This window comes from Solanum stenotomum, chromosome 9 (assembly GCF_019186545.1).
Source record: "Solanum stenotomum isolate F172 chromosome 9, ASM1918654v1, whole genome shotgun sequence".
NCBI classification, from domain to species: domain Eukaryota; kingdom Viridiplantae; phylum Streptophyta; class Magnoliopsida; order Solanales; family Solanaceae; genus Solanum; species Solanum stenotomum.
This window is the reverse complement of record NC_064290.1, coordinates 57,653,971-57,679,865: the sequence shown is the minus strand read 5'-3', so window position 1 is coordinate 57,679,865 and position 25,895 is coordinate 57,653,971. Positions and strand designations below refer to the sequence as shown.

At 34.5% G+C, this 25,895-nt stretch overlaps 4 protein-coding genes across 5 annotated transcripts; 2 read left to right on the top strand and 2 right to left on the bottom strand.

Annotated features, from left to right (window-relative positions):
- The first annotated feature begins 3,885 nt into the window (after nucleotides 1-3,885).
- Nucleotides 3,886-14,965, top strand: LOC125877997 (myosin-2-like). Of its 2 annotated transcripts, none has more exons than XM_049559292.1 (24): nucleotides 3,886-4,859; nucleotides 5,100-5,201; nucleotides 5,288-5,431; nucleotides 5,517-5,667; nucleotides 5,783-5,810; nucleotides 5,960-6,128; nucleotides 6,272-6,335; nucleotides 6,463-6,476; nucleotides 6,578-6,662; nucleotides 7,482-7,585; nucleotides 7,700-7,838; nucleotides 8,444-8,562; nucleotides 8,733-8,885; nucleotides 8,976-9,065; nucleotides 9,391-9,468; nucleotides 10,005-10,160; nucleotides 11,054-11,230; nucleotides 11,349-11,554; nucleotides 11,637-11,772; nucleotides 12,237-12,366; nucleotides 12,758-12,889; nucleotides 13,002-13,102; nucleotides 13,755-13,958; nucleotides 14,120-14,965. In XM_049559292.1, exons 1-24 carry the CDS (start codon nucleotides 4,458-4,460, stop codon nucleotides 14,588-14,590), a joined length of 3,555 nt encoding a protein of 1,184 aa, XP_049415249.1. In that variant the 5' UTR covers nucleotides 3,886-4,457; the 3' UTR covers nucleotides 14,591-14,965. The 2 variants fall into 2 exon arrangements, with proteins under 2 accessions (XP_049415249.1, XP_049415250.1); XM_049559293.1 differs by having other exon boundaries at nucleotides 3,889-4,859; nucleotides 14,123-14,965.
- Nucleotides 14,966-15,191: 226 nt separating this feature from the next.
- On the bottom strand, nucleotides 15,192-16,602 carry LOC125877996 (chlorophyll a-b binding protein 13, chloroplastic). The gene is made up of 3 exons (XM_049559291.1): nucleotides 16,322-16,602; nucleotides 16,035-16,196; nucleotides 15,192-15,802 (listed from the first exon to the last, which is right to left on the bottom strand). The coding sequence occupies exons 1-3, from the start codon at nucleotides 16,436-16,438 to the stop codon at nucleotides 15,293-15,295; spliced, it is 789 nt and encodes a 262-aa protein (XP_049415248.1). The 5' UTR covers nucleotides 16,439-16,602; the 3' UTR covers nucleotides 15,192-15,292.
- Nucleotides 16,603-18,205: 1,603 nt separating this feature from the next.
- LOC125876711 (uncharacterized) lies at nucleotides 18,206-19,380 on the bottom strand. Its single transcript, XM_049557938.1, has 2 exons — nucleotides 19,183-19,380; nucleotides 18,206-18,572 (listed from the first exon to the last, which is right to left on the bottom strand). The coding sequence occupies exons 1-2, from the start codon at nucleotides 19,318-19,320 to the stop codon at nucleotides 18,363-18,365; spliced, it is 348 nt and encodes a 115-aa protein (XP_049413895.1). The 5' UTR covers nucleotides 19,321-19,380; the 3' UTR covers nucleotides 18,206-18,362.
- A 2,530-nt stretch (nucleotides 19,381-21,910) lies between these two features.
- Nucleotides 21,911-24,257, top strand: LOC125876710 (uncharacterized). The gene is made up of 2 exons (XM_049557936.1): nucleotides 21,911-22,556; nucleotides 23,737-24,257. The coding sequence occupies exons 1-2, from the start codon at nucleotides 22,089-22,091 to the stop codon at nucleotides 24,094-24,096; spliced, it is 828 nt and encodes a 275-aa protein (XP_049413893.1). The 5' UTR covers nucleotides 21,911-22,088; the 3' UTR covers nucleotides 24,097-24,257.
- The last annotated feature ends 1,638 nt before the right edge of the window (nucleotides 24,258-25,895 follow it).

Sequence of the window (25,895 nt, the reverse complement as noted above, 5' to 3'; positions counted from 1 at the left end):
GTTTATTCACTTTATATATGCTCGCTTGAAGTTGTATTTATTCGCTCTGTATAAATTTTTTGCGGTAACCTTTTGTTTTACCCCAAAAAGTAAAACTACTAGAAATGAAATGGATAACACTGCTACGAGAGACAATAGTATGAATAAGATTTATCTATATTCTTAATCAAATATTTTTGAGTTCGAATTCTAAAATGAAAAAAATTCTTATAAAATACGTAATGTGAATCTGAAATAATCAAATCGAGAAATAAATGTGAAATGATAATTGACACCAAAGAGAAAGGAGAGAAGAAGCAAAGAATGAGATAAAGTTGCAACGTAAAGGGAAAAAAAAATGGGAAGTTTGGAACACTTTTTTGTGAAAATTGTTGGACAAGTTAGGAGAATTCACATTGAGGCAGTCAGAATTAATCAGAAGGTCCATCTTCTTCACTAATGACTAATGATGTTCCATCATTAAAGCTAGCCAAAGCACATGCCAATAAAAAGTGTCATGTTAAATCTCAAACAAAAAGGGAATCAACTCACTGATAAAAAAGAGTCCTTACATCCATTTGGTCTTAATATAATGGACATACATTCAATTTGTGTCAGTTGTGTAACAATATATATTTTTTTTCGATTATATTTCGAATATATTTTTAATGTTCAGAATTTTCAATAGTTACGTCTTTAATATTAAACTTAAATTTATCACAACTCAAACTTCAAAACATTTGCAATATCAAGTTGAATTGAATTTTCATCTCTATAATAAATATTGATGTTTATTTCTTTATATTTTGTATCTCCTTAATAGAAATTTTGATTTCTCGCCATAATTACAATCACGTAAAATAGCTAGGCATGTGATGATAATGAGTATTGGATAAATCTCCAACACAGATGGAGGATTAGGTATGACCTCGCCCAGTTTTAGATTTATTTAAATTCTCACTCGTCTATTTGTGCATGTCTTTTTTCCTCAATTAACGTATTACTTGTCATTCAAAATTGAAGCTTAACTAATAATGGGAATAAACAGTTCTTAAATTTGCTTTGACCAACACTCAAAGTAGATGAATGATATATATGTGTAAGCTAATTCGAACACAATTATAAGATAAAAAGCTGTATATAAAAGTTGTAAGTAAATTAAATCTCTAACAACTTGTTTAGATTGTTGTTATATATCATTTCATAACCATCGCATTGTATTGTATTGATGAATGGAATCAAGCATCCCACATTTGTAAATGACGAGAACCCTGAACTCTCTATAAAACTTGAACATTTTTCCTCATTTTGAGTTAACTTTTGAGGTTTGAATACGTAAGAATATTAAACAACATTTTGTCTTGTTGTATGCTATCACACCAAATCAGTCCAATGTGATTTGGCATATTGTATGTGATCACACTAAGTTAGTCTAATGTGACATATTGTATGCGAACATACCAAATCAGTTGTTACATAAAATGAGATTTTTCATAGTTACCTAATTCTTAATTTAATAATATGATTTAGTAGAATTACGTCTAGCGATTTAATAACACTTACAAATGTTTATTATTAATTTCTATAAGAAAAGAAAACCATATATACAAAAAAATCCATTACAAGCTAATATTTCCAATTTGTTTAATTATATCAACAAAAAAGGCAAAAAAAATTTAAACTTTTTTTTGTCCAAGTTAGTAGGGGAGAGATTTGTAAGAACTTTTTACAAATAGAAAATTTTAGCAAAATATATTATTTTTGTCAACAAAGTCAAATTAAAGGAGTCCAACAAAGAACATTTTTTGACTTTATGTCACAAAAATAATTAAATATTTTTTGACATTTTGCATTCCAGTTTTCAAACGTATACTATACGTGCTTTAAAATTTTCAAAATTTAAATTTCCTTATGTGGCTCCAAATGAACAAAATGATGTTATAGATTGTTACGTTTTCGTCTTGTTCTCCTTTCGTCCCTTTTTAAAAAAAATTATATTTTTATGAGTTATCTTAATGTGTTATTAAAGATCTTGCTCAAATCTTTTATACATAGTATATCTTATATGTGAATAAGGTTTATTCTTTTTTGAACGGAGTTTCATGACATAGATGATCAATTTATAATAATATTTCTAAACATCACATGACTTGGGGAATGGGGAGTGAAGTTTGAATTTGAAATTTATGCATTTAATACTTTAACCTTTTTAAGTTATTGAATTCTTTATCGATAATTTATATATCTTAAAACAAATATAAAATTTTAAATTAAAGTTATTGAATTTAATCGAACTCGTAATTTAAACACTAGCTTCACCTTGTTTATAATGAGTTCTAAGAGGAGGACTATTAATTTAAACTCTAGCTCCAGTACCCTTGTTTATCATGAGTAATTAGAGGAGGGCCATTTGGCTCATTTTGGTTTTCACGGTGTTCGTGCGTGAGTTAAGCTCAATCAATTTAAATTTGCATATTCAAAGGGTCTATTTTTGGAGGTGGGACTTTTACAAAGTTGTCTCCATCCTAGATTCGAATTTGATATCTCTGGTTAAGGATGAAAGAATCCATCTCATCATAATCCATATTGATGCCTCGGGATTATTATTTTTTTGGTCCCCCAAGGTTATTGAAACTTTCATTTTTCATCATATTATAAAATCTAAGCATTATCTGCCTCAAATAAAAAGAAAATAAGAAGAGTAGAAGTGACGCTACACAATGTAAAGACAACAAAATAAGCTACAAAGAGCAAAAACTAAAAGCAACTAGCCAGAAAAGCATAAATCTCCTTTTCAGCTTTATAAATTTGAGTAACCCCACTACAATAAGGTAGATTTTTGAGTATGACGCTAATTAAAAAGCTCTTGTATAGATGATAAAATAATATATCTAACAAAAATATCATGTCAAAGTTAAATCAATCTGTTACATGAATTACCAAAAAAAAAAGAATTTAAATTGTTAAAACTTGTGAAAATGTGGGGAATAATATCATTATAAAAAAATCAAAATAGAAAGAACAAATGGTACTTGAGAGTTGAGACAATTCAGTTATTTTAACAAATACAAACACATATTTACATAAAATCATTTTGAATATTTAATATTTTCTCAGTTTTAATTTGTTTGTCTGATTTTAGTTTGACATGAATTTAAGAAAATAAAGAAAGTTTGTTTTGAATATTATGGTCCTAAACTAAAAATACGTAGAATGTACCAAAGTCTCATTTAATCTCGTGACCTTAATCATATCATGTGAAAAGTTATAATGAAAGAGTTGCCCAAAAAACAAGATATTGTTTAATAAGAAAATTAAGACAAACAAATTAAATCCAAACGAATAATATTTTTACATTGACTGTTTATCAACTAGTTTTAATTCGTCAATTCTAACTGACCATTGAAAAAATTTAGATGTAAAATGGAAGAATTATCAATTTGAAGCCTACAGCTGTAGTTAATAGAAACAAATATAGTGAGCATTTAATCATACTTAATTGTGAAACTTGAAAAAAATCATAATTATTTTCATTTTACAATAAAATTAAAACTAAAAAATTGAAATTATGTTTAACCGTGTATATAAATTAGAATATATTATTAATTTCAAAATTTTTATCGCCAAATATATTTTTTTAAAGTTTATGACCAAATACTAAATTACAGCATGTACCATTTTATCCGCTTCCCTTTCAGGTGCATCTGTCTGCCACTTCAAAGTTTCAACTCTACACTAATTTAGCAACTACTTTAGGCCCCCACTCTAAAATTCAAATTTATTTATTTAAATAAAATAAAATTAATCCAACGGTTTCTTCAATCCAAATCATTATATTATATTTACTCAGACCAAACATGATAAATTTTCAAATTTTCATATCCATTATTTCCTATTTTTGGTTTTATCTGAACGGCAGTTTTCGATTTTCTAAAAATATAAAAAACCAACCAATTTGATAAACAACAAATAAAAAACCTTTCTTTCCCTCTTCATGATTAGCCATTTTCATTTTCCCCTCTGTTTTTCTTCTTTCTTCCTTAAAAGAGTTTAATTTCTTTGCATATCATGCAAAAAAATATATATTTAGGTACCCATTTTCTTGATTTAGCCTAAAAAGTAGTTTTTTTTCTTCTTGTTCGGTGGGAAATAAAGAAAAAAAAGTTCAACAACTCAGAGTTGTATTGGGTTTCGTAAAATTTGTTTTTTTTTTTGGTTTTGTGTGTTTTTTTCTTTTGATATCTTACAAAATCTCGAGGTTTATGCGTTTTTTTGGGGAATTGGGGTTGTGAGGATGGATTTTGATTTCCAGGTTTAAGGAAAATGGTGGAAACTTGGTAAAGGTTTGATTTTTTTTTGAAAAAAAAGTGAATTAGGGTTTTAGGAGTTGTTTCTGGAGCAATGTTGCTTCAGATATTGTTTAAATTTGAATGAAATAGTTTCTGTATACGTAATTTTACTTCAAATCAGGGGGGAAAATGTCTACTATAGTTCGTAGTTCGTTAGAGGAAATGCTGGATTCTCTCCGGCAAAGGGATGAGAATGAGAAGCCAAAAGACTTACCGCCGGCGTTACCTGCTCGGCCTAAGCTTACATCGAGAACTAGGCCTCCTTCACAGAGGCAACCGTTGAGCAAAAGGTTAAGCAAAGTTGATGTTGAATTGGAGAATGGTAAGAAGAAGGAAGAGTCTAAAGGGTTGAAAAGGAATGTTTTTGGTGCTATAAAGGTGAAAGGAATGGAAGATAGCGAATCGCCGTATGCAATGCCTTCAGTGAAGAAGAACAGCACAGGGAGATTGCGGGAAGTAAGTGGTGGGAAGGTTGAGAAATGGCGTAGTGAAGCTGAATGGGATGATCGGCTGGATTATTTTGTTAAGAAGGTAATAAGAGCATTATTTTCAGTAGTTTCACATGTTGACTGTCTTAATCGCCTTGAACGAGAATGGTTTGATTGAATGAATCTAGAAAAGTTAACATTTTTAGCTAAATGATAAGTAAAATTTGTACATGTGCTGGATTTGGCTTCACTAGTTTTGTCATTGTGTCTGGTTTGATTACTGTTGGATGATTTCTTGGTTGCTCTCAGATGACCAAACTTAACTCCTAAGCTCTGTTTTCAGAAGCTTCGCATCTGGTGTCGTCTGAGGAATGGGGCATGGGTATCAGGACATATTCAATCAACTTCAGGAGAGAAAGCTATGGTGTTACTTTCTGACGGCAGTGTAAGTTCATGCATTCCTGCTATTTTCTTATGATAAATATTTAAAGTGAACAGCTGCAATTGGACTTAAACTTTGTCATACTGTAGGTTGTGACAGTGCCTGTAGGAGAGGTATTACCTGCTAATCCGGATGTTCTTGAGGGTGTGGATGATCTCATGCAGCTTAGTTATTTGAATGAGCCATCTGTTCTTCACAACCTTCATAACAGATATGCACGAGATATGATATATGTACGTAATATTAAACTGCATTTATGCCTCACATGTAATTTCATGTCTATTCTCTTTTAATTTTTTTTGTCCCCTATGCCTGCAGAGCAAGGCAGGGCCTGCTTTAATAGCAATCAATCCGTTCAAAGATATCGAATTGTATGGGAACGAATTTGTTACAGCTTACAGACAGAAGCTCTTGAATGATCCTCATGTTTATTCTATTGCTGACACTGCCTACGATCAAATGATGGAAGGTTATCCTCAGAACCATGTTCATTCTTATTATTTACAAAAGTTCATTGTTAACTCCGTAAACACTTTAGATGCAAGCTGATTCTTTTTTCTTTCTTTACCTTTTTAATCTTGCAGATGAGATAAGTCAATCTATTATCATAAGGTATGTGAAAATGTTTCCTTGTCATCTTTTGGGATGCCAGATACTTGTATTTCTACTCTGTTTCAGTTATTGATGGCTTAGATTGTAATTATCAAACTCATCGCGGTTTCAGTGATTGGGAGGAACTAACTTCTTTTCATTTCATACAGTGGGGAAAGTGGATCTGGGAAGACGGAAACAGCAAAGTTTGCAATGGAATACTTGGCTATGCTTGGTGGAGGCAATAATGGGATAGAGAAGGAGGTTTTGCAAACAAGCTACATATTGGAGGCCTTTGGGAATGCCAAAACTTCCAGGAACAATAACTCCAGTCGATTTGTCAGTCTCTATGCCTGATTCTATGTTTCTTTTTCTTTCCTTCATTTGAGGATGGGAGTGGTGGACTGAGAAGTGGAAAAGCTTATTTGTGTTATTTCCCCATCTGTTGTACTTTTTCTGATGGTTATCCTTGATGGATGCAGGGAAAGTTGATTGAAATTCATTTTAGTACAGCAGGAAGAATATGTGGTGCTAAAATACAAACCTGTAAGTGTAATTGTCTTTTGGTTTTCTCAGAGAATGCAATTTATTGTAATTGTCCTTTGATATAACTGTTACTGACTTTTATACATCTTTGTGCATGTCCACTGGCCAATGCTAAAATAATGAGTAGTGATTCTTGAAAAGGTGGGATTTTCTTCTCCCCTTTACCATGGATTCCTTGTTGTAGTTTATACCATTACTATCACAATCTAAATCTTTTGAAGCATAATGTCTTCTTTGGGCAGTCGAGAGTGGTTCAGCTGCTTGATGGAGAGAGGTCCTATCATATTTTTTACCAACTATGTGCCGGGGCTCCACCTACTTTGAGAGGTCTGTAATTGATATTGGACCTTTGTTTGTATCTTTTTGTTGCTTACTTCACTCGTAGGACTTTACATGGCTTTTGCCTTGCAATGTGTCTTCACTGTCAGAACAACTTTTGTTTTTAATACTGTGTGGTTACAACACCTGAGTTGTTTTTAGAATATCTCTAGAACTAACAATTCTGTAATCCTAATGGTGAAATTGGGCTTGTGATTCTGAAGTTATTAAAATATCAATATAATAGGATACAAGTGTAAGGTAGCAGTCACAAAACTGTAGTGTTTTCAACAAGACGTTAAACATGAAAGTGGCACGAGGACCAGGATTTGAATCCTAACAGAGGGGACAAACCTATGTCATTTCTTCCATGCCTAAGCTTTGTTGGGTCGAGTTACCCGATAAAATATGTTCTGGTGAGACTTGAGAGGATGCATACAACCTGTGAAATATGAGAGTGGTGTGCAAGTTCGCCCGGACATTACTGTTGAAAAAAAATGGAAGTGGAACTTTCTAGCAGAAAAATATAGAAGTTATGCATACAGTTCATGAATAATATTAAGTGAGAAATTTTGTTGGCGTTAGAAAACCTTGTGAAATGGAAGTTCTTTCAATATCATGTGTATAACTATTTGTTTTTCTGGCAAGGACAATTTTTAAGAGATCGAATTTCTTTTTTGTAGTGCTCTATAAATATTCTTTGTTTCTATTTCTCTTCTTTAGTGGGGCTGGGCCACTGTGGTGTTAGTTAAAGATCTTTGAAAATATAAATTAGTTAAAGAAGTTGCAGAATATTTCGTTTTCAGAACTTTAATTTGATTTTCTCAGATAAACTTAAGTTAAAAGGTGCATCAGAATACAAATATCTCAACCAGAGTGGCTGCTTGGTGATCCATGATGTTGATGATGCTGAGGAATTTTGTAAGCTTATGGTGAGCCTCAAGGGATAAGAATTGGTCAACTTATGTTTGATTTCTGTTCTTTCAGTTCAATGCTGTTCTGGATCTTGTTTATAATTATTTACTTTGTTTCTCTCACTTTTCCAGGAAGCCCTAAATACTGTTAGGATTTCTGAAAGGGATCAAGAGCATGCTTTTCAGATGATTGCTTCAGTTCTATGGCTGGGAAACATAACGTTCCAAGTAATTGACGATGAAAGTCATGTTGAAGTTGTGCAAAGTGAAGGTGAGCTATCTTGTCAGTGTAGCAATTTAGCTAATGTTGATCCTCTTGAGGTTTTGTTCTTTCTGAATGTACTAGAGGATATGATTTCATAACCTCATACATATATAAATTATCTTACACTCTTGGTCAATTGTAAGTTAACTTTCCAACTGTGAATATCTGGACTTGACTTTTGTTCAGCATCTATATTGTCGGTTTCAGCTTTAACACTTTCTTCGCTTTTGAGTGAAGGACAATCTATCATATTCCGGCTTGTCAGTTGGTTGTTTTTCGTTGGAGTAGTTATTTTTACTCCAGATGTACTCTTCGTAACTCCATTTCTCTGCAATATTGACTGTTGAGGAATGAGGGTTTATCTTAGGCTTTTCAACGTTTCTGGGCCAGAGCATTTTACATTGTCATAAACCTCTGTTGTTCGGAGTCATGCAAGTATCTTCTGTATTCTCATGATAATTCTTTCCTGCACCTGTTGTATGGTCTTACTTTGTAATACTTGTAAAGTTTCTTTTTCACTTTGTATGCAAAGTCTTCAACTTTTTTATATCCTGTTCTTGTATGGAGGCCTTCTTTATCTATTTGGTTTGTCTCAATCTTTGATATTGCAGCTGTTACAAATGCTGCTAGCTTGATTGGCTGTACTGTAAATGACCTCATACTAGCTTTATCAACATGCCAAATACAAGCTGGCAAGGATAAGATCGCCAGGAGTTTAACTGTAGAGCAGGTTTGTTGAAGTGCATTTATATTTAGTCTCTTCCTATTTTCTCTTTGTTTCACATTTTCATCCCGAGATTAACTAGAATCTGTATTATTCACTATTAATTATTCTAATATATGAATTTAGCACTCCTATTTCTTCTCTAGAGAACATGACTCATTATAACTCTGATTCAGGCAACTGACAGAAGAGATGCATTGGCAAAGTTCATTTATGCAAACTTGTTTGACTGGATAGTAGATCAAATGAACAGAAACCTTGCAATGGACAAAGAACAGATGGGTAGATCCATAAATATTCTAGACATTTACGGTTTTGAATCATTTAAGGTAAATTGATCTGTGAGTGATTTTTTTACTGTTATTCAGCATAGGAGATTCCTTCTTATCCACCTTGACACTCCCATTCCCACTTGTCAGAGAAACACATTTGAACAATTTTTGATAAACTATGCAAATGAGAGGCTCCAGCAGCATGTCAACAGACATCTATTGAAGCTCGAGCAAGAGGTAAGCATATCATGATCTTCCCTACATCATTCTTATTGCTTCATTCCTTACCTCTACTACAACAAGAACAGACACAACAGACCCGGTGTAATCCCACAAGTGGGGTCTAGGGAGGGTAGAGTGTATGCAAACCTTATCCCTAACTAGGGAGGTAGAAAGGTGATTTCTGATAGACCCTCGGCTTAAGAACAAACACAGGATTGTTACACTCAGTTTTCTCTCTGTAGTTATCCTGTGGCATTTTTGGGCTGTATACTCTCCTGAAGATATTCCTTGCAGTATCAGTTTTAGATGTCAATGCAGGAACTGATGTTTTATGATTCAGGAATATGAATTGGACGGAATTGATTGGTCAAAAGTAGATTTTGAAGACAACCAAGAGTGTCTGAATCTTTTTGAAAAGGTATTTCTTCCTTTTGGTTCTTTTTCCTATTTATTTGGCGTCAGGAGCTTATATAAGCTGACAACTTTCTTCTGCCCTGGATTAGATGTTTACAATCGTACTTAATTAGATGTCACTCTGTTGTTGCTCTTTTTGTTTTTTTGTTTGATTTTTACATCTTTTTCTCGTTTAGTCTGATTACTCTTTCCATGTTTAATTATTAAGTTGGATGAGAAGGATAAAAATTATCTGTTTGTATTGTCACAAGTTGTATTTGATATAGCTTCCACACCAATTTTCTCATTGTCATATTACTTCTTTCGAGTGAAGTCTTGCATATTCTGATTACTCTTTCCGTGCTTAATTGTTGAGTTGTATGAGAAGGATAAAAATGAATATGCTTATGTAGTCACAACTCACAAATTCTATTGCAATATCTCGAGTCGAATTACCAATGTCAATCATAAAGAAGATCTCTGTATTTTAGTTGAGCAATCTTCAACATTTATTTGATGGACATAGCAGTTGATAGATGAACTTCCATTTTCATTTTGCAGAAGCCAATTGGCCTTATATCTTTGTTGAATGAAGAATCAAATTCCCTAAAAGCCACAGATTTGACCTTTGCATGTAAACTTAAGCAGCACATCAAATCTAGCCCTTGCTTTAAAATTGAAAGAGAAGAATTTTGTATTCGTCATTATGCTGGAGAGGTCAGTTTCTCTTATAAATGCATCCTTCCTAGTCCTGTTCAATTTCTACCGACATTAGTAGTATTTTCACGATTTTGGTTAAGAAACTTGATAGCTTTCACATTCCCATGGTCAGACTTACGCTCAATTGTTGGGAGAGTTTTTCTTTCTTTTCATGGTTTTATTACAGTGACCATTTTGGCGGCACCATCCTTGTTTCGATTACTGTTTTGGTGGCATTATGCTTGTTTTCATTTACCACCAATGGGGGTGTGCCTCTTGACCAGTGACCCTCTAGCTGTATCTTGTGATGACCCTTCTTATAACTTCTCACAAGTGATTTTCCATCTTCAATCCAAACTACACCACTACACCGATAATATCTGGAAGATTTACTTTATCATACCTCTTTTTGTGGTGATTGATGATAGATTCTTTTCCATGGGTGCTGCAAGAAGAACTTTCTTTCTTTGTGCCAGTACTAGCACTTTTTAGTGGAAAAGAATTCCAGAATCATGTAATTGTTCTCTATTTCAATAATCTCAGACAACCGCTCTCTATTTTGGTTATCTTTCAGTAGTTCTTGTAACATATTCTTTCTTGCTTTATATTTTGGGGACTGGTGCATGCCTAAATATCAATGGACCTTTTGCTATCATGGCTTGAATCGGATTTATCCAAATATCTAGGAACATCTGGAAGTCCATTTCAGTATTGGTATGGTGGGTAATTTGGAGAGAGAAACGCTAGAGCTTTTGAAGGCAAGAAGGACTATATAATTAACCTTAAATTCAAATATGTCTTTGCTTAGTTTTTGGTGCAACAAAGCCACATCATTTGTTTTAGAGACAGAAGTTATGGTTGACTTCCTTGGTTCTTTACATACTCTATAATTACGTATATGAGTTTTGCAGGTAACTTATGATGCAACTGGCTTCTTAGCAAAGAACAGAGATGTGTTGCATCCTGACATTATTCAGCTACTCTCATCAAGTGATAGTCACCTGCCTGAAGAAAAAAAATTCTCAATTCCATCAACTGATACAAGGGTGCTAGATTTTAAGAAGCAAAGCGTTGCAACTAAGTTTAAGGTGGTTATTTTCTATAGAACTTGATCATGCTGACAAACTAAACATTTGGAAAATAAAAGTTTGTATCTTGAGGTGCTATGATTGTTTCTCAATGTTGTCCTTTATCAAATTCTGGCAGGATAATTTGTTCGAATTGATGCAGCAATTGGAAAATACCATACCACATTTCATATGTTGCATAAAACCAAATAATAAGCAGCTTCCTGGCATGTCTGACAAAGATCTTGTCATAGAACAGCTCAGATGCTGTGGTGTTCTTGAGGTGGTTAGAATATCAAGATCTGGCTATCCTACTAGGTTAACACATCAAGAATTCACAAGCAGGTGACATACACGATCCTTAGTTTGTTGCTGATTTGTTCTTTTGGTTGTTCGTCAACTTATATATGTGATTGCGGTATTTTAGGTACGGTTTCCTTCTGCCAAAGGATAATGCATGCCAAGATCCTTTAAGTATGTCAGTTGCCATTCTTCATCAATTTGGTATTCTTCCGGAACTGTACCAAGTTGGGTATACAAAGTTATATTTCCGATCAGGACAGGTGAGTTCATGGTTTCTTGTTCTCTTGTGTGGATATGTTTACTTTGCAAAGAATTTATGTCATTTACGAAATCATCTAAAGGAAGCACCAGAAATTTTAATTTTCTTCTAATCATTACTACTATATAGTCGAACCAAATAATGATAATTGAAAAACATGTGGTGTGTCGATGTGCACGCTAGCTGGCCCAGACACCATAGTTATCTTGAAAAAAGTGTGGTGTCTTCCAAACTGGTGGCACCACTTTGAGGAAAAATCATATTTTTAGAGGCATATGTCTGTTTGGAGAAGGGTTTTGAGTGGTCAAACAATAAAAATGGCAAAAGTTATGGCTTATGGATATAACATATTTTCTCTGACATATACCCAATATGGGCTTCTAGTGGGACAATGGACACATACTATTGAATATTGGATTTCCTTTTGTGTGCCTATAAGTGAACTTCTGTCCCTCTTACATGTAGATTGCATCATTGGAGGATGTAAGGAACCAAGTTCTGCAAGGTACTCTTGAGGTGCAGAAGTGCTTCCGTGGTCATCGTGCTCGTCGGCACTTCCATGAGCTGAAAGGAGGAGTAATCATACTTCAATCATGTAAAGCAGATCCCTTTGCAACTCATCTCTTTTCTTCCCTTTTTTCTTAGAATACAATAGAAGATGATATTCATGAAGAATGTTGTGTCTGTCAGGTTGTATGAGTATTTTTCCATTTCAAGACTATATTAGATATCTTCAAAGTTTTGAGCACTTGGGGATGCCATTCAAGTGGTTTTAGAAAAAGAAAAAACATATAACTACAATGTTGTCTTCATAATTTTTATTTAATAAACTATAATTAACTGCCTTTGAACCAATGTTGGAAGTTCCAAAAGTAACTAGTTATGTGAACCGGGTCAATTTTGAGGTGATGCATCAATATAATTAAATTATAAGCTTCCAATGTTGAATTGTACCTGATGTTTGACGTCAACATTTGTTCTTATAGTTATTCGTGGTGAAATAGAAAGAAGGCTGTATAATACTAAAGTGATGTCTAAAGGGTTAGTGATGTCTAAAGGGAAGGTTGCTCGTGAAGGAAGTGATGAGCAGCTGGTCGCTGTTGTGCAGATACAATCAGGTAAAAGTTATTTGCATTGTATCAAATATATGAAACCAAATATAGATTTACACATCTTCTATTTGGCAGCTGGTTGTGAAACAAAATATAAACTTACACATCTTTTTTGCAGCTATTCGTGGTTGGTTGGCTAGAAGGGATCTTCGTAAACTGCAGAATTCAAAAATGTTAAATGTAGACAAACGAAGATCAGGCAGAAAGACGGAGGTCAAGGTACTCTGTGATAAAGATTCACACCTATCCTTACTAGTAGTCCTCATGCCTCATTTTTTATTCCCTTAATAGACCTTATAATGGAATAATTAGCATTTTAAAAGTTCTGCCATAGATTTTATTGTAACTTTTCGTGTTTCTTCGTTCAGAATTGTAAAGTCTGCTTCCGGACTAATATCTTTAAGAATTTGGTGGCCTGTTTCATGAAGCCAATTTTAGGTATTTCATTTTTTCTTCTTTTTTGGGGGGGATAGTTAAAACCATTTTTGGGTATGCAACTGTTTTCTGATTTCAGGATTCAGGGGAATCTTTCTTCATTTTTTATTCTTTCTTTGGAAGATGAAATACCCTGGCATCTCGAAAATGCCGAGTGTTTGATTATTGAAATTGAAAGAAAAATATGGTGAGAGAATGATTAGTAAGGCCCTTTTTTGGCTTATACATTAGTCCTTCCCCTCTCCCATATAGAAGCTAAAAGGGGAAAGGGAAAGGACAGTTGGTGAAGAATCACTGATGGATAAATCAGGATAATGGCTTCATTTATCATGCCTTCCCCTTGCTGCAAACAGTTGAGGCAGCAATGCAGTCTTTGATATTTTTACTGACTGCTTGAGAATCTGTAGTAGTAAGTTTGAATTTTTTATGCAAGCAGGAGTTGCCTCGAGAAATCCTACCATCTGTTGTAGAAGACCTCGAAAGACGGGTTGCAAAGGCCGAGGCAACCATTGAACAGAAGGAAAAGGAAAATGCTGCCCTGAAGGAACAAGCAAACCAATTCGAGGCCCGATGCTTAGAATATGAGGTCAAGATGAGGTCAATGGAGGAGATGTGGCAAAAGCAAATGACATCATTGCAAGTGAGTAAGCAGCACTATGATCCTAGATAGTTCATTTTCTCTAGTTCTTGGTATCTGTAGTTCTATGAATGCTCTACTGATACTGCTGATGCTGGAAATTGAGTTTCTACTTGTGAACTCATATTTATGAATTTACAAGGTAATTGATTGCTTTGTTAAAGCAGGCTAGTCTAGCTGCAGCCAAGAACACTCTTGCCGCTGGTGACACTACTGGTCGACCTGGAAAGCTTGAAGGTTCCCCATCTCCTCACTATTATGATTCTGATGATGCAACATCTATGGACACTCCTGCGGGACGCACTCCAATTAACTTTTCTAACAACAGCTTGGGTGTTGTAGCTAATAGAGAGGTTAATGGTGGTTTATCCTTAATCAGCCACCTTACAATGGAATTTGAACAACGGAAGCAGAATTTTGACAACGAAGCCATGGCAATTGTTCACTTGAAGCCAGGGCAATTACATTCTACTAATAATCCTGCAGATGAGTATCGAAGACTTAAACACAGGTTTGAGGAATGGAAAAAAGAGTACAAGGTCCGGTTAAAAGAGACGAAGTCAAAAGTACACAAGCTTGTTCATTCTAAAGCAGGGAAGAGTCATAGAAAATGGTGGGGTAAGAAGAGCAAGTGATTTTAGCTTAAAATAATTTTCGTCTTCTTCTTTAGGGTGTTAATAGATGGAACTAATTTCCCCAACTATGGTTGCTAAGTTAGCAAAGTTGGTGGAGATTGGGAAATAGTACGTACGTGTGCTCAATTACGCATCTCTGCAATCGCTCAGCTAGATAGTTAAGAACTTGTTTGTGAATATAGCCTGTTGTAAACAATGCTAGGTTGTGGAAGTATATTAGATAGCTTGCGAAAAACGGATTGAATTTCTCAGTCCACGTCTTTTCGCATTAGCAAATGTTGTAATTAGTTGTTGTTGAAAGATGGTGATCAATTGTAGAAAAGTCATTACTTGATTGTTCACAACAACACAATGAGTGGCTAAATGTGATGGTATCATTGTTTTTTGCTTATGAGCATTCTAGTTTCTCCCTTCAACTCTTTTCACCAATGTTGTCCTACTTTTATTATGTATAAGCTGTTCATGTGACTCACCCCTATACTTTGAAAACTGTTTTAAGTTTTTGTCATGTTTGAACGTTACGATATGGATAGTGAAGGTTCATATAGCTGAATTTAACTTATTCGTTAATGCATATCCAAATGAATGCTACTGGTTCAAGTGTATGTAAAATAATTTTCATTTGCCAAATATTTGCATTATGAATGATTGAGTGGTACAAACTACAAAGGCTCTTATGGAGGAAGTCAAAATGTAAAAAATTTAAGATCCAGGAACAAACTTAGTTGCATAAACCCATGCATTGTTAGCAACAGGGTTGTCAAGGTGATCCAATAGGTTCTCAAGTGGGCCTTTGCCGGTGACAATAGCTTGAACGAAGAATCCAAACATGGAGAACATAGCTAATCTTCCGTTCTTGATCTCCTTAACCTTGAGCTCAGCGAAAGTTGTTGGGTCATCTGCTAGGCCCAATGGGTCAAAGTACTGACCACCTGGGTAGAGATTGTTGCCTTCACCAACTCCAGGAAGCCCATTAATTCTGAAACCTTCTACAAGGCCCATTAGTACTACTTGGAAGCCCAATACTGCTAGAATGCTCTGAGCATGGACAAGGTTTGGGTTGCCCAAATAGTCCAGCCCACCTTCACTGAAGATTTGGGCTCCAGCTTTGAACCATACTGGTTCTTTGAAGTCCACTTTTACCCATTTTTCAAGAACTTCTGGTGTAATGCAACCAAAAGCCCCAAGCATGGCCCATCTCCCATGGATAACCTAGAATTATTAACACAATTTTAATCAATATCAATCGATCAACTATGTCTCAATCCTAAATTAATCGTCGACAATTATATGAGTCTTAAATTTGTAGATTTTCTGTGGTATGCTTCACTTTTTTGTTCTATCCTAATAAAAATGATACCTTTAATATTTAGAAACAATTTCACGAAATGATTTTTAGTCACATAAATGTATGTTACTACTAGTAAAAGAAAAAAGAAAGTACCTCAAGAGCTCTGTTCTTGGCAAAGGCCTCGGGATCAGCAGATAAACCAGCAGTATCCCATCCGTAATCACCAGGAAATTCTCCAGTCAAGTATGAAGGAGTTTGAGCAGAAAATGGTCCCAAGTACTTGACACGGTCAGGTCCATACCACAAATCATTACTCTAACAAAACATTAAAAACAGATTCAACTGAATTCAGCATCTTTTTACACGAATCATAAATTTATTTGAATTTCAATAATATTAATTTTCGAACTCAGTTATAAAAACACACACAAAAAAATTACCATAGTGAATCTGGCAGAGCCCATAGGAACTATATCCCTAAGGGGGTTAGCATATTTGGTCTGGCCCAAAAATGGAGTTGCTCTAACAACTGTGGCTGAGCTGCCTGTTGCTGCCATTTCTTCTCTTTCTTAATTTCTCTCTTAATTAATTGAACCTCACAATTTTCACTAAGTTTTTTGCACAATTTATATATAAAGAATAACTGTTGGAAAATATCTGGAGGGGTCCATCCAACAATTCTGGTTCTTGTGTTTTAGAAAATTGTGGTGTGAAATACTTTTGAAATTTTTGTATCAACCAATGAGAAGTGTTTAGTAGATTTTGAGTATCTCCATGTCATATCCTTCTATCCAGAGTTTTATCTTGCTAACATGTAGTAGTACAATATTATATATGGTCATTGGTCAAGCTTTTTGGATTTTTATTTTATTATTGTGATGTACGAATTAATTTGCAACCAACATAAATATTGGATAATGTCATTTATTAAGATTTGAATAGATGAGAATAAATCGATCACTAGTATTTTGTCCAGGCAAGAATTTGAATATGAAATTTTATGGTATTTAAACCTATTTTTATATCCACGCACTCTATTTTAATCGTTGTTTCATGTTTGCTTAAAAATCCTCGAGTTCCCAGCTTGCCAAAGCGTTCAGACTCATATGTCTTCCAGAACCAAAGTAATTCGAGTCTGCTGTGTACGATTAGCCAACTTTTCCTAACGGACTATACTAAATGAATTTTTCAATTGTCAATTTCCGATCTTGCGTATGCCATTCACACACTTTTCTACATCCACGAGTTGTTGAATTAAAAAAGTAATTGAATTGAAGAATCAGATTCACTCTAATTAAAATATGTCAAAATCAGCCTATGGTAAGAGCTGATCTAAGGTAGCCCTCAATCACTTACTAACTTACTCCATAAATGTCTAGCAAGGGTAATAAATCATGGCACCCCATACAACTAATTAATACAATTTTCTTCTGAAACTGTTTCCATTGGATTCTTTTGTTTTATTATCCCTTGCATTGGATGGTAATTCCAAAGCATATATGTGCTCAAGGAGTCCCCTTCATACCTCTGTGTTTAATCAAGCCAGGAGTTGAATTAAACCATAATTACAAGTGCATTGCTCTATAAACATATTTCACTAAAAGAATTAGCTGAAGATGTCTATATACATATATTTTTGAAAAAGAAAATGAAGAGAAGCATAAGGGATATATATGGAGATTATCGAAACCTATAACGCTCTTACGAAATATTGACTTGATATGATAGAAGTCAATTAAGTGTCAGTCCTTAGTTGTTGGTCAACTGATTAGTTGTTAGAATAACTAGTGCAATGTGGAAAAACTAATATAGTTGTTGGAAGAAATAGTTGGACACTTACCGAAGTTATTCCAACAACTCACTTGTCACTTTTATTTAATTGAAAGACTTAAAAAGGTCTTTTAGCCCTTGTCACATTTATTTAATTGAAAACTTAAAAGTTTCAGATCGTTATATATATGAGGGTGCACTCTTTTTTCCCTTTTCCTATGGTACACCATACACGTATAAGTCTAAATGTTTTCGAGCTTCAATTGGTATACATTAATAATACGAAGGATTTTCTTGCAATACATTTATAGTATCCTTTGAAATATGCCTGTTTTTTCTTTAAGGTTGACCTGTGAAAATTTCACGACATGAAGTAAAAAATGCAAGTTCTTACCATCAGTCTACTCGACCTCAATTCACCATTTTAAATTTTATACAAAAAAAAATTATATACCAACTCTTTTTTTCCTATATCGTAGATGAAACAACTAAAAGGCTGAATTCAGGTTATTATACACCCCAACCCTAACTCCGTTCCTTGGAAGAAAATAATGTAGCACCGAAAAAAGGAAAGAGATCGAATTGACATATATAACTTATAGATGTGATAATATAAATGTGAAATTACGACTTTGAAACTTCCTAATATTGTACATTGGAGTGTATATATATGCCTTGGTTGATAACGGTAAAATTAATGAAGAAGTGACTTCACGCTATTTCCTGGAGAGTGGAAAACCGGTCAGCTTCAGCCTCGGCCTCGGCTTTCGGGTCCTCAAGGGCAGCAGAGCCCTTGAAGAGCAAAATAGCAAGGCTGCCAATATAGAAATGGATGAAACAACCATAGCAATGTGTTACAAATGAACCAAAATCTGTCCCTACTATGCATTGCCAACCCGATCCATACATCGTATCAAATTCCTAATTCAAAAAAAAAAAAAAAGGGTTAGTAATTCATAATTAACTCATTTTGAGGAAAAAATTAAACTATACAGTTCAAAGGATATATCCCCTCTGAATGACAAAGTTGAAGGGTATATTAGACCCTTTATAGTGGTGAAACCATATAAAAGGAAGGAAATTCAATCATGAAGTAATTATATTTGTATATTTGAATCCTTTTAACCTAGAGAGAAATATAAGTTCAAATCTCAGACGATATAACAATATTCTTCTGAATAATTAGGAATTCTCTTATCAAAATTACTAGCTTTTAGCCGCAATTAAATCCCTTTATTATGTTCATAAGTAAATTATTTTCGCTTTTATATATCCCCTTGTTATACAAATTTTCTAGCAGTAGTAAAGATGACTAGGCTCGAGTTCAAGTTGAGAAATTCACTATCGAATTTGAATCTCATTATTATAAATTGACAGATGTAGATCACTCTCAACTTACATAAATTTGTAATATTTAAAATGCAATCAGTATATTCATGAAGTCTAAATCCTAAATTTGACTCTACCTATTACTATAAAATATAAAACCTTAGTAAAATAAAAAACAATTGATCTATATATGATTTGTTACCTTTTTAAGAAAACGTGCAATTTCAGTGGCCTCAGTGACATCAAAGAAGTCAAGTGCCTTTGCAGCTAAATCTAATGCATCTTGTTGCATGGTTCCCAACATATCTGTGTCTCCAATTACTGCTTTCCCTTCCAACATCTTGAATTTTTTTATTATTTTTTTAAAAAAGGTGTGATTTTTTTTGCCTTTCTTTTTCACTTTTTCTCCTTTTGTGTTTATATCATTTTCTATTTTCTATTGAATTATATAAGGATAAAAGAGCATATAGATGAGGATCCTGAATGTGTGGAGGTCAATAATTAGACTCATAGGTTAAGAAATTAAAGTGATATTGTAGTATAATTCCAAATGTCCACTTGAGTAAAATGACAAATATAGTGGGCTAGCTTTTGTTTTGCCAATTAATACTTTTTCTAATAGTATATGGCTACGAAATTTACCTAATTATATATACGTACGTACAGACTTAATTATATATGTGGTGAATGTAGTCGCAATTTATCTTTTTATATGATGTTGGACAAATCTCAACTCATGAGGTAGCTTTCGAATTTGATTTCGGTCAAAGTAGATTTTCTTTAGTTTTTTATTTATCCAATATCGAACCTTATATTATGTTATCCACACTTCAATTGTCAAGCCTAGAATTATGCATTAATGTATTTCCCTCAAATCTCAATTTCACAACCCAACAAGTGAAGAAGGTGGTGTGGAATGGTGATTAGAGAAGTGCTGAAGTGTACATACGTTTATATCCTCCAAAAACACCTCAACAAAAGCTCAAAAAATATTGTAAATAAAATAGTACTACTAATATTAAGGATACGCAAAGTCAGAATTTTTATTTTATAATTTCTACATTCATAAATAATGATCTGAGATGTTAATTAACAATTAGGTTTCAAATCTAAATTTTATTTTAAAATATAAAATTTAAATATAGTTAAAGTTCATCCAGGTAGATACGAGTCGATTTTTAGCTCCCCTAATATCAAGACAACTCTTTCTTATTCTTAAAAGAAAAAGAAGAGACTCGATCACACGTCATAAATAAATTGCGTGTTTAATAGTACACCACTCGCTTTTTGTTTGCTTCTTCGTGCTGGCAGGTTATTGTAGGCTATTTTGGTTTTGGTTATCTTGTTTTGGTTGTCATTTCCCTTCTTTCTTTAAATCTTTTCAGTGAAGGTGGCCAATTTGATAATAGAAAGTATAAATGAATGGACATTTTGGTGGGAAGTGGATCTAAATCATAGAATAACTACTTTTTACCTAATTTAATTTGGAGTTAGACCATCTATCGAAAATTATAACCTCTAAATCTATTTTCATAAGGTAGAAATAGGATTGCATATATACACACTGCACTTTATACGGTTCACTTATAAAATTATACTGAATATATTATTATTTGCTAGTTGTTAAAGACAACTTCCTTCCATGTAACTTCACTGTCAGTATCCGGAGACCACATTAGAGCTCCCACTAAATTCGGATCGCGCATTGCAGGGCCCATCCCAACAAGATTTTTTCCATACCCAGGTCTCGGGTGTCTGTGTCCGGAGACCACATTAGAGCTCCCACTAAATCTGGATCGCGCACTGCAGGGCTCATTCCAACAAGATTTTCTCCATACTCAAAGCTCAAACCCGAGACCTCTGATCAATGATGAAACACTTTCACCAGTGCACCACAATCCATGTTGTTTGCTTGTAACATCTTCAATAACCAATCTTTTTGTATGTAAATTTTGTGGCTATGCCAACAGCCACATGGGCTTCCAACTTGTCCTCAGCTACATACCTACCAGGATTCGTCATCCACAAACAGAAAAAGAATGTAGTAAACAGATCTAATTATGTGACATGTAATTTTTTCAGTACAAAATCTATCGATAAATAATTAGGTGACGACTTTTTTATTTTTTATCCGGAAAACCCGTATAATATTTATTATAACATATAGTTCTCCACCTCTCCTCCTAATTGTTTATTGAAGAGATTACATGTGAAGGCATCGCACTTTTTATTAAGTGGGCAGATGGAACGTCTGACAAAATCCAACTCAACCTACCAAATAACGTGTCACCGACTCCTACTTCGTGTCGGTAACGACACTTCCCCCGCAATGTCACTTCACCTCTAATTATACTTTTCATTGAACGCAAAAGCATGTCATTTGTATAAAGTTCAAATATTATACGTGTTGGATAATGTCAACATTCTACGTATTGCAAGGTCCATGAGAGTTAGGATAGTTCGAATCAAAGTTATGATCGAACATGACACTTATTTGATGGACTTAATTAAGCAAATAAAATTATGACCTTACTATCAGATATAACTTTTGGCATATAAATTCAAGTAAAATGCTTGAATGATAAGTTAAAATTACTAACGTTCTGATAATAAAGACTGAATCAAACTACATGTGAATGATATTGATATGAAATAACTTATTTAGTGTAATTTCGCAAATAAAATATGAAAATAATAGTGCGCATACAAATTTCATCCAATTATATATGTTAAAACTACAAAATATAACATAGATATAATTCTAAAATCAAATATCCGTACACTTATCCTAAAATCTAGTGTATTATAATTTCAATTCGGATATCGAACATCGAGCGAGAAAAACAAAAAAGGAAAGGAGCTAGGGGGTCTTGTTGTAATAAAGGAACTATGAATATATTGAAAAGCACTTGCTTCGCCACCTTTTCCTCTCCACCATCTCTTCGTGTTTTTACTATTCTAAGCTTTCCATTTTCATTTCTCATATTTTTTTTCTTCAGTTCGAAAACCCCATAAAAACATTGTTTAATTTTTGAGAAATATATTCCATTACAATTTTCTCCATTAAAGCTTTAACGAATCACCAGGTTTGAGACGACTCGTCGGAAAATGGGGCGCCGTCTCTTCACCTGCTTCGGCAAAGGCGGTTCTTCTCAATCTTCTTCGAAAGATCTCAGCTCAAAGAATAACGACAGTGCGACGGCGGATTTAACGGCGGAGGAGCAAAAACGGTGCGGGCCGGTGGTGGTGGAGTTATTCTCATCGCAAGGCTGCGCCACCTCGCCTGAAGCGGAGCTATTGTTTTCGAGGATTGGGAGAGGCGATTTTAACCTAGAAATGCCGGTGATTTTGTTGGCTTATCATGTGGATTATTGGGATTATATGGGTTGGAAGGATCCATTTGGGTCGAGTTTATGGACGGTTAAACAAAAAGCGTATGTTGAGGCCTTAAATCTAGATACCATGTTTACGCCTCAAATTGTGGTTCAGGGACGAGCTCAATGTGTTGGGAATGAACAAGATGCTGTTTTCTCCTGTATCAATTCTGCTCCCAGATTTGCTGCTCCTTCCTTCCAGGTTTGTTATTGTTGCAAATTGATCATAATAATGCACTATTTGATTGAATTTATGGTTACAAAATCTTTCTGTTTGATGAATTAATTGAATCATATGCATGATTGAAGCAATTGTGATTAATCAAAGGTTTCGGGTTCGAACTTAGTAAATCAAAAAAATCTGGTAAGGAGTGTTCTCCTGTTTCATAGCCTTTATGCGTCACGGATCCGGATTAGTCGAGGTATGAAGTGGGGTAACTGACACCGAGTGTGAAACCAAAAAAAAAGAGTATTCATGAGTACCAGAAAGACTTGAATGAATGGTGTTTTGTCTTCGAACGGGGTAGGGGATGGGGAAATGGGTGAGGGGATTACAAAGCAGGAAATCGAACCACTGCCAACAAGTTGAAAGTTCAGGCAGCGAACCAACTGAGCTACTGAGATTTCTCCTGGATTTACATGAGCTTATTATCTTCAAATGCAATTTAAACCAATTTGTCTTGGTTATTCCTTTTGATCAAAATGGGTACTGAGAATTCATATAGTCGATTTCAGTTAATGTGGGATTGATTGATTTGATTCCTCGTGATCACTTATGGTTGCACCAAGTTGCAATATACTGATCACTGGAAATGAGAAGCTAAAATGGGCATTTTGGTTCTCTTCAAATACAAATCATGTTTTACATTACCGATTTCTTTTGGTTATTCCATCTCATCCAAACAATCAAAATGGATACAGAGAAATGGTATAGCAGATTTCAATTAATGCGTGATTGATCAATTCCTCGTGATCTTGCACCAGGTTACAATGTACTGGAAATAATAAGCTAATATGTGGTGTAAAGCCAATGAGAAGCTAATATGTGTAATTCGAGATTTGATCATTTGGATCTGAAAAAGGTTCATGTTATCCCACTTCATACCAGAATCAAGAAGATGTTAGCTATATTTTGACCTCAGCACGTTATTCTGATTCTTTACTTCTTGAATTGGTAAAATTCAGGTCAACACTCTTCTGCTTTTTTTGGGAATGGGATTAGTATAGTTTCTTAAACTGAACTCAGTGTACTTTGGAAACTATGAGTCGAGAATTCAGTATTTGCTGAAACTTTAGTTGTTTTCTCAATTCTGTATCAAAAATACTGGATTCAGTATGAACTAATGGTTGTATCTGGTCTATGCTGTGAAAAAACATTACAGGCGACATTCGAGAGGCCAACACCAGAGTCGTTGCAAGTATCTCTATTAGGATCTCTGAGGAGTAAGGTGGACAATGATGGTGCCAACGTGATGATTGCTCTGTACGAAGGTGGTCTGGTCACTGATATCGCTGCAGGAGAGAACAAAGGAAAAATGCTTGCGAATGACTATGTTGTCAGGAGGCTGGAGAAGCTTTGCTCTGTAAAGGATATTACTGCAAAGAAGACAATCTCAGGAACTGTCAACTTCTCTCTTTGGGATGGCTTCAATAGCAGCAAATGTGGCGTAACGCTCTTTGTGGAAACTGGCTCTCATCAAATATGTGGATCACAAAACTTTAAATTGCCGGAAAATCTCTGAATTCTTCGATGATATATCACTGATTGAAACTCTTGATGTGCTGGTTATAGGTTGGATTGCTTGTAGTGCGCGTTTCTGATTAAAATCAAATCTGCAAAACATTCTATATACCAGCTTGTTCCTTGTGTATATAGGTTGTGTGAGACTGTTCATGTTAGATTCTTCATCATTTTCTTCTTCTTACTGTTCATTCCTTTGCTTTTTTTAATAAACGGTTTGACATAGTGATTCCTTCCTTGTACTATGTAATTGGATTATTAGAAAATGCGGCTAGAGATATTTTAGTGTAAATGCTTTTCCCAACATTTTTTTTTTAGTTTTCACCAAATCATATAAATTTACTATGATTTGTCCAAGTTAAGTAGGAGTTTTGCCAAATATTATTTCTCAAAATCAAAGTGGTTTTGTTAAAGGGAGAAGTATAACAGAAAATGTGTTATTAGCCCAGGAAATAATTAGGGACATGCACTTAAGAAGCAAAGAAACAAATGTAGTGGTAAAGCTAGATATGGCTAAGGCCTACGATAGGGTTGATTGGATATTTTTGACCAAAGTGCTAAGAAATTTTGGTTTCTCAGAGGTAATTATAGATATGGTTTGGAGATTGATTTCGGCGAATTGGTATTCAGTAATGATTAATGGACAGGCCCATGGATTCTTCCACTCTACTAGAGGGCTAAAACAAGGTGACCCACTTTCCCCAACATTATTTGTGATAGCAGCTGAGGTTCTTTCCCGAAGCCTTAAAGATCTTAATGAACATGAGTCATTTAAAGGTTTTGGTATGCCGAAATGGAGCCCTAAGATTAATCATCTAGCATATGCAGACGACACCATTCTATTTGGTTCAGCAGAGAGACAATCAGTGCTACATATGATGAAGATATTAAAGGAGTATGAAAGAGTGTCGGGACAAATGATCAACAAAGATAAGAGCTTCTTTTATCTTCATGAAAAAGCTCCGTTGGTGGTGACTATAAGGCTGAGAAAACTGACTGGTATAAGGCCTGGAAACTTCCCATTCACGTATCTAGGCTGTCCCATATATTATGGGAGGGGGAATAAAAGCTATTTCGAAGGATTTTTACAGAAGGTTGCTGTGAGAATTTTTTCATGGCAGAATAAATTCTTGACTTTTGGTGGAAAATTCATTCTGATAAATCATGTATTACAATCGATGCCTATATACATGCTATCTACTATGACACCTCCAAAGGGTGTGATAGATCAGATTCACCAGATTTTGTCAAAGTTTTTCTGGGGAAACTATTCTGGAGTTAAAGGAAAACACTGGGTTGCTTGGTCAGATATGTGTTATCCTAAAAGAGAAGGGGGAATAGGTTTTAGGTCTCTAGTGAATATATCTGATGCTCTATTTGCTAAGTTGTGGTGGAATTTTAGAACTAAAACATCTTTGTGGAGTACATTTATGTGGAACAAATATTGTAAAAAGCACCACCCTACAATTACTCAAAACAGAGAGGCATCGCAGATTTGGAGAAAGATGATGAGAATTAGGGACGAAGTGGAACATGAGATATGGTGGCAACAAAAAGAAGGGACTGCTAGTTTTTGGATGGACAACTGGACAAAGCAAGGTGCTTTATATTTTACTGAACCACAAGGACTAAATGAGGATGTAGAAGTGAAGGAAATGATCTTGAATGATCAGTGGAATACATCTAGACTACGACAGCTAATTTCTGAAGATATGGTGAAGTGCATTCTGGATAACATTAATCCTAGAATGAAGGGAGAAGACAAAGCATGGTGGATGGGCAACACACAAGGAGAATTCA

Bases quoted from the DNA above. Each gene is read 5' to 3' on its own strand.
- LOC125876711 (XM_049557938.1), bottom strand. From the start codon at position 19,320: ATGTTGGAAGGGAAAGCAGTAATTGGAGACACAGATATGTTGGGAACC. The intron at 18,573-19,182 runs GTAACAAATCAT...TTTTTGAATTAG, and splicing joins TTGCACGTTTTCTTAAAAAG to GAATTTGATACGATGTATGG.
- LOC125876710 (XM_049557936.1), top strand. From the start codon at position 22,089: ATGGGGCGCCGTCTCTTCACCTGCTTCGGCAAAGGCGGTTCTTCTCAA. The intron at 22,557-23,736 runs GTTTGTTATTGT...AAAACATTACAG, and splicing joins TTGCTGCTCCTTCCTTCCAG to GCGACATTCGAGAGGCCAAC.
- LOC125877996 (XM_049559291.1), bottom strand. From the start codon at position 16,438: ATGGCAGCAACAGGCAGCTCAGCCACAGTTGTTAGAGCAACTCCATTT. The intron at 16,197-16,321 runs GTAATTTTTTTG...ATGTTTTGTTAG, and splicing joins GCTCTGCCAGATTCACTATG to AGTAATGATTTGTGGTATGG. The intron at 15,803-16,034 runs GTACTTTCTTTT...TAATAATTCTAG, and splicing joins CCAAGAACAGAGCTCTTGAG to GTTATCCATGGGAGATGGGC.
- LOC125877997 (XM_049559292.1), top strand. From the start codon at position 4,458: ATGTCTACTATAGTTCGTAGTTCGTTAGAGGAAATGCTGGATTCTCTC. The intron at 10,161-11,053 runs GTCAGTTTCTCT...TGAGTTTTGCAG, and splicing joins TTCGTCATTATGCTGGAGAG to GTAACTTATGATGCAACTGG. The intron at 12,890-13,001 runs GTAAAAGTTATT...TCTTTTTTGCAG, and splicing joins TGTTGTGCAGATACAATCAG to CTATTCGTGGTTGGTTGGCT.